The sequence below is a fragment of the Salmo trutta genome, chromosome 12, assembly GCF_901001165.1.
Source record: "Salmo trutta chromosome 12, fSalTru1.1, whole genome shotgun sequence".
Taxonomy (NCBI): Eukaryota; Metazoa; Chordata; class Actinopteri; order Salmoniformes; family Salmonidae; genus Salmo; species Salmo trutta.
Genome location: NC_042968.1, coordinates 92,119,139 through 92,135,091, shown reverse-complemented (window position 1 = coordinate 92,135,091; position 15,953 = coordinate 92,119,139). Strand labels below are relative to the sequence as shown.

Here is a 15,953-nt window from a genome sequence, read left to right as displayed (position 1 = left end):
AACAAAAATGTAATTTTTTTGGTCTTAATTTAAGTTTAGGGTTAGGCATAAGGTTATCAGTGAGGTTAAGGTTAGCGTTAGGCTTAACGTTTGATTTTAATATTGAGAAATTGTAGAAATAGGCGGGGTTTAGTCATGGTTAAGACTTTGTCGCTGTGGTAATTAGTGAGGACCGTGGATCGGGAAGTATAGCGCCATAAACACCGTACAGATGTCAGTAGGAATGGTCTAAACAGCCAGGAAGAGCGAACTGGTATTGTTTTGTTGTTGTGAGTTTGTAGATAATCACTCTTCACCAAATGACGAAATAAAAGGTGAGACGTTGTTTCTCTTTTACAACACTGATGTTATGCATTTTCCTTGTCCTATAAACGTGATCAGTCAGTGAAATGTATTGTCCGTGTGTCAGATAATACAGACACATCATTATCATCATGTAATTTAAAGCTGTATCTGTATGTAACTGAACTAGCTATATGTCAGACAGGGAAGATTTGGTTGACAAATTGTTTGTTGTTGTCGTTTTTTTTATTTATTTTTTTACATGTTTACAATAAGTCAGTGTTTTTATTTTATACTTGTTGGCAAGAATGCTCAATTTATTTTTGGCTGATATTCCAATCTCTAAACATATCCCAATGTATTAATTAAGACCGTAGCGTACAGTATGCTCGGGAACTTATTGGCACAGGCGTTGTCTTTATTGCATGTACAGTGTATATACAGGCTGGGTCTACCCATATAAATCCTCCTCGATAGCAGGCCGTAACCTCATTAGGCTGGGTATGACTTCTTTAAGAGGAGTGTAGGTTTCTACATATCACAGCTGGTGTGACTTGACATTCTTTGTCTGTCTGTCTGTCTGTCTGTCTGTCTGTCTGTCTGTCTGTCTGTCTGTCTGTTTGTTTGTTCCATTCTCCTGTCCCACTACATGGTTCTTCTTCATAGGGAACATCTAGCCAAGTGAGTAAGAAGAGTGTATTAACTATGTTGTTGTTGTTTGAAGAGACAATAATTAAAACATCAAAATAAATACATGCTCTTCTGACTCGCTTGTTTTAGAATCTGTCTCCAGGTTGCCCCATGTATAAAACCCAATACATTAAAAAAAAGTAAAGTATTTTTAAAGGCCACAGTCAAAAACATGATTTTACCTGTGTTTTAAATATATTCCCACTGTGTTCTATATATATATTTCCACACTATGAGGTTGGAATAATACTGTGAAATTGTGAAAATGATAATGCCCTTTTAGTGTAACAGCTGTTTGAAAAGACTGCCTGACATTTCAGCCTGTTTATGTATGTAGGTATGTTTGTTTGTTTGTTTTGTTTGTTAATGAAGGTGGTAGATCAGCTTTAATACTGCAGATATATTGTAGCTTCCATCAATGTAATTGTCTGCATCATTTCCACTCCCCCATTATATATATATATATATATATATATATATATATATACACACACACACACACACACACACACACACACACACACACACACACACACACACACACACACACACACACACCACCGTTCAAAGGTTTGGGGTCACTTAGAATTGTCCTTGTTTTTGAAAGAAATGCAACAAAAAATGGTCCATTAAAATAACATCAAATTGATCAGCAATACAGTGTAGACGTTGTTAATGTAGTAAATGTTATTGACACTGGAAACGGCAGATTTTTAATGGAATATCTACATAGGCGTACAGAGGCCCATTATCAGCAACCATCACTCCTGTGTTCCAATGGCACGTTGTGTTAGCTAATCCAAGTTTATAATTTTAAAAGGCTAATTGATCATTAGAAAACCCTTTTGGAATTATGTTAGCACAGCTGAAAACTGTTGTTCTGATTAAAGAAGCAATAAAACTGGCCTTCTTTAGACTAGTTGAGTATCTGGAGCATCAGCATTTGTGGGTTCGATTACAGGCTTAAAATGGACAGAAACAAAGAACTTTCTTCTGAAACTCATCAGTCTATTCTTGTTCTGAGAAATGAAGGCTATTCCATGCAAGAAATTGCCAAGAAACTGAAGATCTCGTACAACTCTGTGTACTACTCCCTTCACAAAACAGCACAAACTGGCTCTAACCAGATTAGAAAGAGGAGTGGGAGGCCCCGGTGCACAACTGATCGAGAAACAGACGCCTGACAAGTCCTCAACTGGCAGCTTCATTAAATAGTACTCGCGAAACACCAGTCTCAATGTCAACAGTGAAGAGGCGACTCCGGGATGCTGGCCTTCTAGACAATATATCATATTTTCCTTTATTATTGCCCCCAACCCTACCACCCCTCCCCTAATTGGAGTAAACTAATGGACAACGACACTTCTACTTCCAACTTATACATACTAAATACTTTTTACGGACAAAATCTATTTATAATAGTTATATTTTATTTGTTTTTACTCCCATCCTTCAGCTACCATCAAACCCTCCCATCTATCTCTGAATCCCATCCAGTTTGATTTCTACTTTGCCATATATTTTTAACTGTGCTATTTCACAAAAGTTCTGAACCTTTCTACATTTTATAGACACAGTATATTTTACAAGAATGATCTTGTTGTTTTTAATCCCGCCTTTCAGCTCCACTCAACCCCTCTCATCTATCTCTTAAATCCATTTTATTTTTTCCATATATTTTTCAACTGTTATGTTTCACGAAAGTTTTGAACTTTTCAATTCTCATAGTTTCTACAGATTGTAAATTAAAGATAAACATTTTTTTTTACTAAAAGTAGTATTATATTATTATTCAGCATGTTTTAGTGGGATGGAGTTTTGGCTTGCTTGATGACATCACCAAGCGGTAAATTAGTTAATAGACCAATAAGAAAGAGTTCCAAACCTCTCTGCCAATAACAGCTAGTTATTCAGGGTTTCCCCTCCCCAGTCAGACCCCTCTGACAGACCTAGCAAAATTCTTGAGAAATTGCGCTTGCAATTTTCAAATGTATTTTTGGACAATTTTAATTGAAAGGTACTTAATAAGGTAAGTAAGGTACTTACCCAGAAATAATTTGATATTGAGATAACAAACCGACTGCATTGGACCTTTTTTTAAAAATATTTTCAGTTGCTCTCCTCTGGTGATCCAATGTAGGTCTACATCTTGTTGTATTACCCAAATAAATAACATAAATTCAATACCTTGTTTCCCAGGTATCTGTGTGTCCACTCCCGCCTGAGGAGAGTGAACGGGTTATACCTGGTGGCTTAGAGTATGTATTTACACTGAGTGGACAAAACATTAAGAACACCTGCTCTTTCCATGACATAAACTGACCAGGTGAATCCAGGTGAAAGCTATGATCCCTTATTGATGCCACTTGTTGAATCCTCTTCAGTCAGTGTAGATGAAGGGGAGGAGACAGGTTAAAGAAGGATTTTTAAGCCTTGAGACAATTGAGACATGGATTGTGTATGTATGTCATTGAGGGTGAATGGGCAAGACAAAAGATTGAAGTGCCTTTGAGCGGTGTATGGTAGTAGGTGCCAGGCGCACTAGGTTTGTGTCAAGAACTGCAACGTGGCTGGGTTTTTTCCACACTCAACAGTTTCCCGTGTGTATCAAGAACAGTCCACCACCCAAAGGACATCCAGCCAACTGGACACAACTGTGGGAAGCATTGGAGTCAACATGGGGCCAGAATCCCTGTGGAACACTTTCATTTTAGAGTCCATGCCCCGACGAATTGAATCTGTTCTGAAGGCAAAAGTGCAACTCAATATTAGTTAGTGTCTCCTTAATGTTTTGTACACTCAGTGTATGTTGTTGTTTTTAAGTAACAATAATGAAAGCAACAGGATATATATGTAGGGTAAACGTACCCAGTAACTCCCGATTGACGCAGCTGTCTAAGGCACTGCATCTCCGTGTAAGAGGCGTCACTGCAGTCCATGGTTCGAATCCAGGCTGCATCACATTCGACCGTGATTGGGAGTCCCATAGGGCGGCGCACAATTGGCCCAGCGTTGTCCGGTGTAGGCCGTCATTGTAAAATAAGAATTTGTTCTTAACTGACTTGCCTAGTTAAATAAATGTTAAATAAAAACAATACATTTACCCTGCCTTCTCTTCTTAATGTCTAGGATCTATTCTGTTACCAGGTTGGTATTAATCTCCTAACCTTGTCTCCCAGGGGTGGGTCTGTCATTCTGTCTGTACACTGAACTCTCCTAACCTTGTCTTCCAGGGGTCTGTTTGTCCACTCCCCCTGAGAAGAATGAAGGGGTTATACCTGGTAGAGCCACTGGTAGCCTTCTATTCTTTTGCCAGTTTCCTGGTCTACCCCTTGATACAACAGTATGTGTACAGGAGACTATGGCAGGAGCTGACCAACACCACCTACCCTGTCTCTGACAACACCTCACGCTGCGATCCTTCCAACACCAGCAGCCACCATGAGGTTAGTTACTGTAGAAACCTAACCAACAGGTTAGTGACTGTAGAAACCTAACCAACAGGTTAGTTACTGTAGAAACCCAACCAACAGGTTAGTTACTGTAGAAACCCAACCAACAGGTTAGTTACTGTAGAAACCCAACCAATAGGTTCGTTACTGTAGAAACCCAACCAACAGGTTAGTTACTGTAGAAACCCAACCAACAGGTTAGTTACTGTAGAAACCCAACCAACAGGTTAGTTACTGTAGAAACCCAAACCAACAGGTTAGTTACTGTAGAAACCCAACCAACAGGTTAGTTACTGTAGAAACCCAACCAACAGGTTAGTTACTGTAGAAACCCAAACCAACAGGTTAGTTACTGTAGAAACCCAACCAACAGGTTAGTTACTGTAGAAACCCAACCAACAGGTTAGTTACTGTAGAAACCCAACCAACAGGTTAGTTACTGTAGAAACCCAACCAACAGGTTAGTTACTGTAGAAACCCCAACCAACAGGTTAGTTACTGTAGAAACCCAACCAACACCACCTACCCTGTCTCTGACAACAACCAACAGGTTAGTTACTGTAGAAACCCAAACCAACAGGTTAGTTACTGTAGAAACCCAACCAACAGGTTAGTTACTGTAGAAACCCAAACCAACAGGTTAGTTACTGTAGAAACCCAACCAACAGGTTAGTTACTGTAGAAACCCAACCAACACCACCTACCCTGTCTCTGACAACAACCAACAGGTTAGTTACTGTAGAAACCCAAACCAACAGGTTAGTTACTGTAGAAACCCAACCAACAGGTTAGTTACTGTAGAAACCCAACCAACAGGTTAGTTACTGTAGAAACCCAACCAACACCACCTACCCTGTCTCTGACAACAACCAACAGGTTAGTTACTGTAGAAATATTTATTTATTTGTATTATTATTATTATTATTATAATAATGCTCACATGAATGTCATGCATAATATATGTTGATGTCATTGTTACTCAAAAATAAATTATAATTTAGTAGAATAACGACAACGTTGCACTGCAAATGTCATGTGTAAAATAGTTCATGTCATTTTGGAAGTTAACCTCCCTCCCTGCACTGCTTTGTAAAACCTTTTGCTTAGTTGTTTCAGTGAGTAGACCCTCATCTGCTTTGTAATCTAAGTATTCCACCATGAGGTTAATCTAAGCAGCCACCATGAGGTTAGTTACTGTAGAAACCTAACCAACAGGTTAGTGACTGTAGAAACCTAACCAACAGGTTAGTTACTGTAGAAACCCAACCAACAGGTTAGTTACTGTAGAAACCCAACCAACAGGTTAGTTACTGTAGAAACCCAACCAATAGGTTCGTTACTGTAGAAACCCAACCAACAGGTTAGTTACTGTAGAAACCCAACCAACAGGTTAGTTACTGTAGAAACCCAACCAACAGGTTAGTTACTGTAGAAACCCAAACCAACAGGTTAGTTACTGTAGAAACCCAACCAACAGGTTAGTTACTGTAGAAACCCAACCAACAGGTTAGTTACTGTAGAAACCCAAACCAACAGGTTAGTTACTGTAGAAACCCAACCAACAGGTTAGTTACTGTAGAAACCCAACCAACAGGTTAGTTACTGTAGAAACCCAACCAACAGGTTAGTTACTGTAGAAACCCAACCAACAGGTTAGTTACTGTAGAAACCCCAACCAACAGGTTAGTTACTGTAGAAACCCAACCAACACCACCTACCCTGTCTCTGACAACAACCAACAGGTTAGTTACTGTAGAAACCCAAACCAACAGGTTAGTTACTGTAGAAACCCAACCAACAGGTTAGTTACTGTAGAAACCCAAACCAACAGGTTAGTTACTGTAGAAACCCAACCAACAGGTTAGTTACTGTAGAAACCCAACCAACACCACCTACCCTGTCTCTGACAACAACCAACAGGTTAGTTACTGTAGAAACCCAAACCAACAGGTTAGTTACTGTAGAAACCCAACCAACAGGTTAGTTACTGTAGAAACCCAACCAACAGGTTAGTTACTGTAGAAACCCAACCAACACCACCTACCCTGTCTCTGACAACAACCAACAGGTTAGTTACTGTAGAAATATTTATTTATTTGTATTATTATTATTATTATTATAATAATGCTCACATGAATGTCATGCATAATATATGTTGATGTCATTGTTACTCAAAAATAAATTATAATTTAGTAGAATAACGACAACGTTGCACTGCAAATGTCATGTGTAAAATAGTTCATGTCATTTTGGAAGTTAACCTCCCTCCCTGCACTGCTTTGTAAAACCTTTTGCTTAGTTGTTTCAGTGAGTAGACCCTCATCTGCTTTGTAATCTAAGTATTCCCATAGTTTGCTTCTGCAGCCTGTTCTGTCAGCAAGCTGGGAGTGTGGAGGTATGATGTTTTTTTTCAGAAGAAGCCATGCTGTCAGCATTTCCTCTCTTCTTGCTTGCTTCTTAAAAGTGACTCGTGCTGTTTCAACTGTCTTGGGAAAGCGCAGCCTGACAGCCCTTGAGAAGATTCAAACAAATTACTAGACAAACTCGATCCTCTTATTAATCATTTATGTATATAGAGCCCCGCAGTGGAGTTGTCATAATACCCATAAAACCTAGCGGTCAAACAGGGAAATGGTTCCAATAGTTTTTCCACCATTTGTTTTTTCCCTTAGGGGATTTTAGAAACATAAGTATGTGGACATCTGCTCGTCCAACATGTCATTCCACAATCATGGGTATTAATATGGAGTTGGTCCCCCCCTTTGCTGCTTTAACAGCCTCCACTCTTCTGGGAAGGCTTTCCACTAGATGTTGGAACATTGCTGCGGGGACTTGCTTCCATTCAGCCACAAGAACATTAGTGAGGTCGGGCACTGATGTTGGGCGATTAGGCCTGGCTCGCAGTCGGTGTTCCAATTCATCCCAAAGGTGTTCGATGGGGTTGAGGTCAGGGCTCTGTGCAGGCCAGTCAAGTTCTTCCATCTCGACAAACCATTTCTGTATGGGACCTCGATTTGTGTACGGGGGCATTGAAATAGGAAAGGGCCTTCCGCAAACTGTTGGCACAACGTTGGAAGCACAGAATCATCTAGAATGTCATTGTATGTTGTAGCGTTAAGATTCCCCTTCACTGGAACTAAGGGGCCTGAACCATGAAAAACAGCCCCAGACCATTATTCCTCCTCCACCAAACTTTACAGTTGGCACTATGCATTGGGGGCAGGTAGCGTTCTCGTGGCATCCGCCAAACCCAGATTAGTCTGTCGGACTGCCAGATGGTGAAGCGTGATTCATCACTCCAGAGAACGCGTTTCCACTGCTGCAGAGTCCAATGGCGGCGAGCTTTACACCACTCCAGCCGACCCTTGGCATTGCGCATGGTGATCTTAGGCTTGTGCGGCTGCTCGGCCATGGAAACCCATTTCATGATCCTAAGACGGTGCCACGTTGAAAGTCACTGATCTCTTCTACTGCCAATGTTGTGTCTATGGAAATTACTGTTTGCTCTGTTTTTTTTGTCCACGTAGCGTATAAGGTGGGGAAATTTCACATCCTTATGTTATAAAATACTTTTTTTTTTTTTACCAAGACAAATATGATTCTGTATGTTCCGAATCGTTCAGTGGGGTCTTTCTCTGACGTTTCATTAACATGATATCTGAAGTCAGATTTCTTGACCTAATACAGCCGATAATAAAGCAGCGATCTCTGTTGCCACAGCGACGCCGCTTCTGGCAGCGATTTGTGAGGATTTTACACGTTGTGGTGGTATTCTGCAAAGTTGCTTTCTTTCGTGTCGCAGAATTTTACATGAAACAAATTGAATTAAATGTAATAAAAAAATAAAAAGAAAGGCTTTGAAAATAACGAGCGTGTGTTAAGGTCTTCACTGTTGACATTTCACAGAGATACTGTCACAGTATCTAACGAAGGTGGCGCCCCTCCTCGGTCGGGCGGCGGTCGTCGTCGCCGGCCTATTAGCTGCCACGATCGTTGTTTCTGTGTCTTTTGGTTTTGTCTGTCTATCCCGCACCTGTTTTGTGTCTGTAATTAGTGGGGGGTTATTTAGTGTGTATTTTCAGTTGGGGTTCTCGTGCGGGATTCTTTATTGTCTACTCTAGACAGTTGCGAGTATAGCTGTTTTTTTTTTGCTGGAAATTGTCTATTGTATTGCCGGGCTGCGCCCCGTGCGCTTTGCCGGAGTGTTTACATTTTGGGAATGTGTTTTTCCCTGGCGGACTTTGTCACGCGCCCGGTGCCCTACGGCTATTGTGTTGGCATTTATTATTAAAACTCTGTTGCTCCGGGCCTCTGTCTCCTGCTCCTGATTCCACATCTCCACTGGTCCTAGACAGCCGTGACAGATACGCTTGTTTTTCGGAGAAATCGTTTGAAAAATAACAGGAATTTTGATTTTAATACTGAAAAGACGATACTAAAATATAAAAATCAAAATCGATTATTTTTCTTACCCCCTATATTATAGTAGTTCTAACCTAGTTAAATAAATAATAAATATATAGTAGTACTAACCTAGTTAAATACATAATAAATATATAGTAGTACTAACCTAGTTAAATAAATAAGAAATATATAGTAGTACTAACCTAGTTAAATAAATAATAAATATATAGTAGTACTAACCTAGTTAAATAAATAATAAATATATAGTAGTACTAACCTAGTTAAATAAATAATAAATAAATAGTAGTACTAACCTAGTTAAATAAAGAATAAATATATAGTAGTACTAACCTAGTTAAATACATATATAGTAGTACTAACCTAGTTAAATAAATAATAAATATATAGTAGTTCTAACCTAGTTAAATAAATATATAGTAGTACTAACCTAGTTAAATAAATAATAAATATATAGTAGTACTAACCTAGTTAAATAAATAATAAATATATAGTAGTTCTAACCTAGTTAAATAAATATATAGTAGTACTAACCTAGTTAAATAAATAATAAATAAATAGTAGTACTAACCTAGTTAAATAAATAATAAATATATAGTAGTACTAACCTAGTTAAATAAATATATAGTAGTACTAACCTAGTTAAATAAATAATAAATAAATAGTAGTACTAACCTAGTTAAATAAATAATAAATATATAGTAGTTCTAACCTAGTTAAATAAATATATAGTAGTACTAACCTAGTTAAATAAATAATAAATATATAGTAGTACTAACCTAGTTAAATAAATAATAAATATATAGTAGTTCTAACCTAGTTAAATAAATATATAGTAGTACTAACCTAGTTAAATAAATAATAAATAAATAGTAGTACTAACCTAGTTAAATAAATAATAAATATATAGTAGTACTAACCTAGTTAAATAAATATATAGTAGTACTAACCTAGTTAAATAAATAATAAATAAATAGTAGTACTAACCTAGTTAAATAAATAATAAATATATAGTAGTACTAACCTAGTTAAATAAATAATAAATAAATAGTAGTACTAACCTAGTTAAATAAATAATAAATATATAGTAGTACTAACCTAGTTAAATAAATAGTAGTAATAACCTAGTTAAATAAATAAGAAATATATAGTAGTACTAACCTAGTTAAATAAACAAGACATTTATAGTAGTACTAACCTAGTTAAATAAAGAATCAATATATAGTAGTACTAACCTAGTTAAATAAATAATAAATAAATAGTAGTACTAACCTAGTTAAGTAAATAGTAGTAATAACCTAGTTAAATAAATAATAAATATATAGTAGTACTAACCTAGTTAAATAAATAGTAGTAATAACCTAGTTAAATAAATAGTAGTAATAACCTAGTTAAATAAATAATAAATATATAGTAGTTCTAACCTAGTTAAATAAATAATAAATATATAGTAGTACTAACCTAGTTAAATAAATAGTAGTAATAACCTAGTTAAATAAATAATAAATAAATAGTAGTACTAACCTAGTTAAATAAACAAGACATTTATAGTAGTACTAACCTAGTTAAATAAAGAATCAATATATAGTAGTACTAACCTAGTTAAATAAATAATAAATAAATAGTAGTACTAACCTAGTTAAGTAAATTAGAAATATATAGTAGTACTAACCTAGTTAAATAAATAATACATTTATAGTAGTACTAACCTAGTTAAATAAATAATACATTTATAGTAGTACTAACCTAGTTAAATAAATAATACATTTATAGTAGTACTAACCTCTAGGCTGGTACATTTTATTATAATTGAGCTCGTAAATGGAGGCTTGTGATACACTAGGCTGTATCCTATACATTAGTTAATGAAGCAGGCTATTTAGGCTTATATCAAATCACAGTTTATTCATCACATACTTCGTAAGCAACAGGTGTAGGACAACAGTGAAATGCTTCTTTACAGGCCCTTCCTAACAACACAGAGAGAAAGAAAATAGAGAAATAATAGAAAAGTAACATTACAAATAATTATAAATACACAATGAGTAGCGATGACTTGGCTATATACACGGGGTACCAGTACTGAGTCAATGATAACTATATACAGGAAGTACAAGGTAATGACTTGGCTATATACACGGGGTACCAGTACTGAGTCAATGATAACTATATACAGGAAGTACAAGGTAATGACTTGGCTATATACACGGGTTACCAGTACTGAGTCAATGATAACTATATACAGGAAGTATCAGGTAATAACTTGGCTATATACGAGGAGTACCAGTACCATTGTCGATGTGCAGGGGTACGAGGTAGTTGAGGTAGATATGTACATACAGTATAGGTAGTAATAAAGTGACCAGGCAACAGGATATATAATGAACAGTAGCTATATATATATATATATATATATATATATATATATATATATATATATATATTTTTTTTGTAAAAAGGGTCAATGCAGACAGTCCAGGTAGCTATTTGGTTAACTATTCATCAGTCTTATGGTTTGGGGGTAGAAGCTGTTCAGGGTCCTGTTGGTTCCAGACTTGGTACACTGGTACCGCTTGTCGTGCGCTAGCAGAGAGAACAGTCTATCACTTGGGTGGCTGAAGTTTTCTGACAATTTTTAGGGCCTCCCTCTGACACCACATGGTATAGAGGTCCTGGATGGCAGGGAGCTCGGCCCCAGTGATGTACTGGGCCGTACGCACTACCCTCTGTAGCGTCTGTGGTCGGATGCCAAGCAGTGTCCATACCAAGCGGTGATGCAGCTAGTCAAGATGCTCTCAATGGTGCAGCTGTAGAACTTTTTGAGGATCTGCAAGCCCATGCCAAATCTTTTCAGCCTCCTGAGGGTGAAAGAGACATTGTCATGCCCTCTTCATGACTGTGTTGGTGAATTGGAGTGGGATGTCTGGAATGATGTTGATGTGAGCCATGACCAGCCTTTCAAAGCATTTCATGGCTACAGATGTGAGTGCTACAGGGTGATAGTCATTTAGACAGGTTACTTTGGCGTTCTTGGGCACAGGGACTATGTTGGTCTGCTTTAAACATGTTGTTATTACAGACAGGGTCAAGTAGAGGTCAGCGCATGCTTGGAGTACACTGCCTGGTAATCCGTCTGGCTCTGCGGCCTTGTGAACTTTAACCTGTTTAAAGTTCTTACTCACATCGGTTACGTAGAGCGTGATCACACAGTCGTCCGGACTAGCTGGTGCTCTCATGCATGGTTCAGTGTTGCTTGCCTCGTAGCGAGCATAGAAGGCATTTAGCTCATCTGGTAGGCTCGCGTCACTGGGCAGCTCACGGCTGGGTTTCCCTTTGTATCTCTGCGATAGTTTACAAGCCGTGCCTCATCCGATAAGTGTCAGAGCCAGCTAGCAGGCTACTGTAATTATTAACATGGTTAGACTGTAACCAACTAGGAGATGTCACGTCTCATTAGATACAGCTGGCAGGTATTTGGGACGCTGACAGGGTTTCTCCAGTTGATTGGCTAAGCAGAGGCTTCATGCTATTCTGTTATAGCCTAGTCTGAAAAGACAGTGCAGTCAGTGGCCATTGAAAGACACAGAGAAAAGATGTCTGAATGACTTGTTGATCAGGAAAAAGCCTTCTTGTTTTGGGTTTGAAAAGGCAAGAACCACATCTACACCTGTTGTGGTTGAGACAAGAGTTAAGTTTCTTTCTGCTTGAAGCCTGATTGACATAAATAACCTTATATTTCCCTGTAGACCTGTCTACAGGCCTATAACAGAGCAGAGCATTGTCACATTTCTCCTTTTTTCTGTTCTATACTTCCTCTTTTGTTTTCTTCACGATTGCATCAAATCAGAAGTGAATCACTGTGGATAAGGAGAGTGTCTGGTGTTCTGTGGAATTTAGTCCGTCATTTGTCATGGTTCTCTCCGGGTCCGTCAGTGTGTGTTTTTCCCCCATGGCTATTATCCATTACCTTGTGTGTTTAACCGATTTGTGTTTTTATTATCTGGGGTAAACACACGGCACTCCAGCTAAAAAAAAAAACCCGATATTGCTTCAGTCACCAGTCTCTGCTCCGTGATCCCTTCCCTCACCTTCATGTTGTTGTTGATGTTAATATAGTTTATCTTCTCCCTCTATACTGAGCTCTTCTCCATGTTGATGTTAATATAGTTTATCTTCTCCCTCTATACTGAGCTCTTCTCCATGTTGATGTTAATATAGTTTATCTTCTCCCTCTATACTGAGCTCTTCTCCATGTTGTTGATGTTAATATAGTTTATCTTCTCCCTCTATACTGAGCTCTTCTCCATGTTGATGTTAATATAGTTTATCTTCTCCCTCTATACTGAGCTCTTCTCCATGTTGTTGTTAATATAGTTTATCTTCTCCCTCTATACTGAGCTCTTCTCCATGTTGATGTTAATATAGTTTATCTTCTCCCTCTATACTGAGCTCTTCTCCATGTTGTTGTTAATATAGTTTATCTTCTCCCTCTATACTGAGCTCTTCTCCATGTTGATGTTAATATAGTTTATCTTCTCCCTCTATACTGAGCTCTTCTCCATGTTGATGTTAATATAGTTTATCTTCTCCCTCTATACTGAGCTCTTCTCCATGTTGATGTTAATATAGTTTATCTTCTCCCTCTATACTGAGCTCTTCTCCATGTTGATGTTAATATAGTTTATCTTCTCCCTCTATACTGAGCTCTTCTCCATGTTGATGTTAATATAGTTTATCTTCTCCCTCTATACTGAGCTCTTCTCCATGTTGTTGTTAATATAGTTTATCTTCTCCCTCTATACTGAGCTCTTCTCCATGTTGATGTTAATATAGTTTATCTTCTCCCTCTATACTGAGCTCTTCTCCATGTTGATGTTAATATAGTTTATCTTCTCCCTCTATACTGAGCTCTTCTCCATGTTGATGTTAATATAGTTTATCTTCTCCCTCTATACTGAGCTCTTCTCCATGTTGATGTTAATATAGTTTATCTTCTCCCTCTATACTGAGCTCTTCTCCATGTTGTTGATGTTAATATAGTTTATCTTCTCCCTCTATACTGAGCTCTTCTCCATGTTGATGTTAATATAGTTTATCTTCTCCCTCTATACTGAGCTCTTCTCCATGTTGTTGTTAATATAGTTTATCTTCTCCCTCTATACTGAGCTCTTCTCCATGTTGATGTTAATATAGTTTATCTTCTCCCTCTATACTGAGCTCTTCTCCATGTTGTTGTTAATATAGATTATCTTCTCCCTCTATACTGAGCTCTTCTCCATGTTGATGTTAATATAGTTTATCTTCTCCCTCTATACTGAGCTCTTCTCCATGTTGATGTTAATATAGTTTATCTTCTCCCTCTATACTGAGCTCTTCTCCATGTTGTTGATGTTAATATAGTTTGTATGTCTAATCCAGGAGGTCCAGAAGACAGCGCTCTCGCTCTCTCTCTCTCTCTCTCTCTACCTCTACCTCTGCCTCTGCCTCTCTCTCTCTGCCTCTACCTCTCTGCCTCTACCTCTCTACCTCTCTAACTCTCTACCCCTCTCTCTCTACCTCTCTACCTCTCTACCTCTCTCTCTCTCTCTACCTTGTTCTTTCTTTTTCATGTTGTTTGTTAAAGGTGGTGTCTCTCTTCTCCCTCTACACCGAGCTCTTCTTCATGTTTTTTATGTTGTTGTTTACACCAGGAGGTCCAGAAGGCGGCGTCTCTCTTCTCCCTCTACACCGAGCTCTTCTCCATGATCCCCTCCCTGGCAGTCACCCTCATCCTCGTCGCCTACAGCGACCAGCGCGGACGCAAGATCACCATCATCCTGCCTCTGATTGGCTCTCTTTTCTACGCCCTGTCTTTCCTGGCCGTCTCCTTCTTCGAGCTTGACCTCTACCTCCTCATCGTCTCCACCTTCATCAGCGCCCTGTTCGGGGGCTCGGGGACGTTCCTGGGTGGTTGTTTTTCGTACATCGCTGACCTGTGTGAGGACGGGCAGCAGAAGACCCTGCGTATGGCCGGGGTGGACATGGTGATCGGCCTGCTGTCTGGAGTGGCCTCTCTCTCTACGGGATACTTCCTCCAAGCAGCAGGCTTCAACTGGCCCTTCTTCACCTCTGCTCTGTTCCAGTGTTTCAACCTGCTCTACGCCGTCTTCATCCTGGAGGAGACGCTCCAACGACCTCCAGATGACCCCCTGGACGGATCCCCGCGCCGCACCGCCATGCGTCAGCTGGCCTGCGGGGTCTACCAGCTGTTTGCAGGAGCCAGCAGGAGGCGCAATATCCTCCTGGTTCTCCTCTTGCTCCTCTTCTCCTCCTTCTCCTTCGCCAACATGGGCGGGCTCTCCATGATCACGCTGTACGAGCTCAACCAGCCGCTGTGCTGGACCGAGATCCTGATTGGCTACGGCTCGGCGCTGTCCACCACGGTGTTCCTGACCAGCTTCGTGGGCGTGACGGTGTTCTCTCGCTGCGGCGTGCCCGACCTCGTCATCATTCTCATGGGGATACTGAGTGTCATGGCGGGTATGACCCTGGTGGCCTTCGCCAAGACCACGCTCATGATGTTCCTGGGTAAGGAATAAGGAGGATTTTCAATGGTAACATGGACTATGTGAGCCTGGGTTGGGGTCAATTCCATTTAAATTCAGTCAATTCAGGAAGTAAACTGAAATTCCGATTCCAATTTTTTTGTCAATGCCAATGCAATACAGTTGAATGGAAATATTAGGAACTGGAATTTCCAGTTTTACTTCCTGAGTTAACTGAATTGAAATGGAATTGATCCCAACCCTGATGTGAGCCAAGTGTTGGTTAAATTATGCCTTGGGCCTGGAGTTATTCCTGAGCTGGAACACCTCTGTGCCCCAGTTAGTCTGGTCTGGTGTTTAGGAACACCTCTGGGCCCCAGTTAGTCTAGTCTGGTGTTTAGGAACACCTCTGGGCCCCAGTTAGTCTGGTCTGGTGTTTAGGAACACCTCTGGGCCCCAGTTAGTCTGGTCTGGTGTTTAGGAACACCTCTGGGCCCCAGTTAGTCTGGTCTGGTGGTCAGGAACACCTCTGGGCCCCAGTTAGTCTGGTCTGGTGGTCAGGAACACCTCTGGGCCCCAGTTA

The 15,953-nt window shown here is 39.4% G+C and overlaps 1 protein-coding gene and 2 long non-coding RNA genes across 6 annotated transcripts in view; all 3 read left to right on the top strand.

Moving 5' to 3' along the window:
- The first annotated feature begins 135 nt into the window (after positions 1-135).
- The window catches only part of slc46a3 (solute carrier family 46 member 3), a 31,122-nt gene continuing 15,304 nt past the window's right edge, over positions 136-15,953 (top strand). The window contains exons 1-4 of one of the 2 annotated variants that reach the window (XM_029770370.1): positions 136-314; positions 949-963; positions 4,206-4,418; positions 14,537-15,413. In XM_029770370.1, the coding sequence (XP_029626230.1) occupies positions 4,236-4,418; positions 14,537-15,413 (1,060 nt within the window). In that variant the 5' untranslated portion in view covers positions 136-314; positions 949-963; positions 4,206-4,235. The remainder of the gene's footprint in view (positions 315-948; positions 964-4,205; positions 4,419-14,536; positions 15,414-15,953) is intronic. The other variant, XM_029770369.1, reaches the window with a different exon arrangement.
- LOC115204659 (uncharacterized) lies at positions 4,447-5,550 on the top strand. The gene is made up of 3 exons (XR_003880416.1): positions 4,447-4,680; positions 4,975-5,092; positions 5,153-5,550. It is a non-coding gene; the product is annotated as an uncharacterized LOC115204659 (long non-coding RNA).
- LOC115204660 (uncharacterized) lies at positions 5,639-6,951 on the top strand. 3 transcript variants are annotated; one of them, XR_003880419.1, is made up of 3 exons: positions 5,639-5,872; positions 6,167-6,284; positions 6,345-6,951. It is a non-coding gene; the product is annotated as an uncharacterized LOC115204660 (long non-coding RNA). The 3 variants fall into 3 exon arrangements; XR_003880417.1 differs by having other exon boundaries at positions 6,167-6,951; XR_003880418.1 differs by having other exon boundaries at positions 5,663-5,697; positions 6,167-6,951.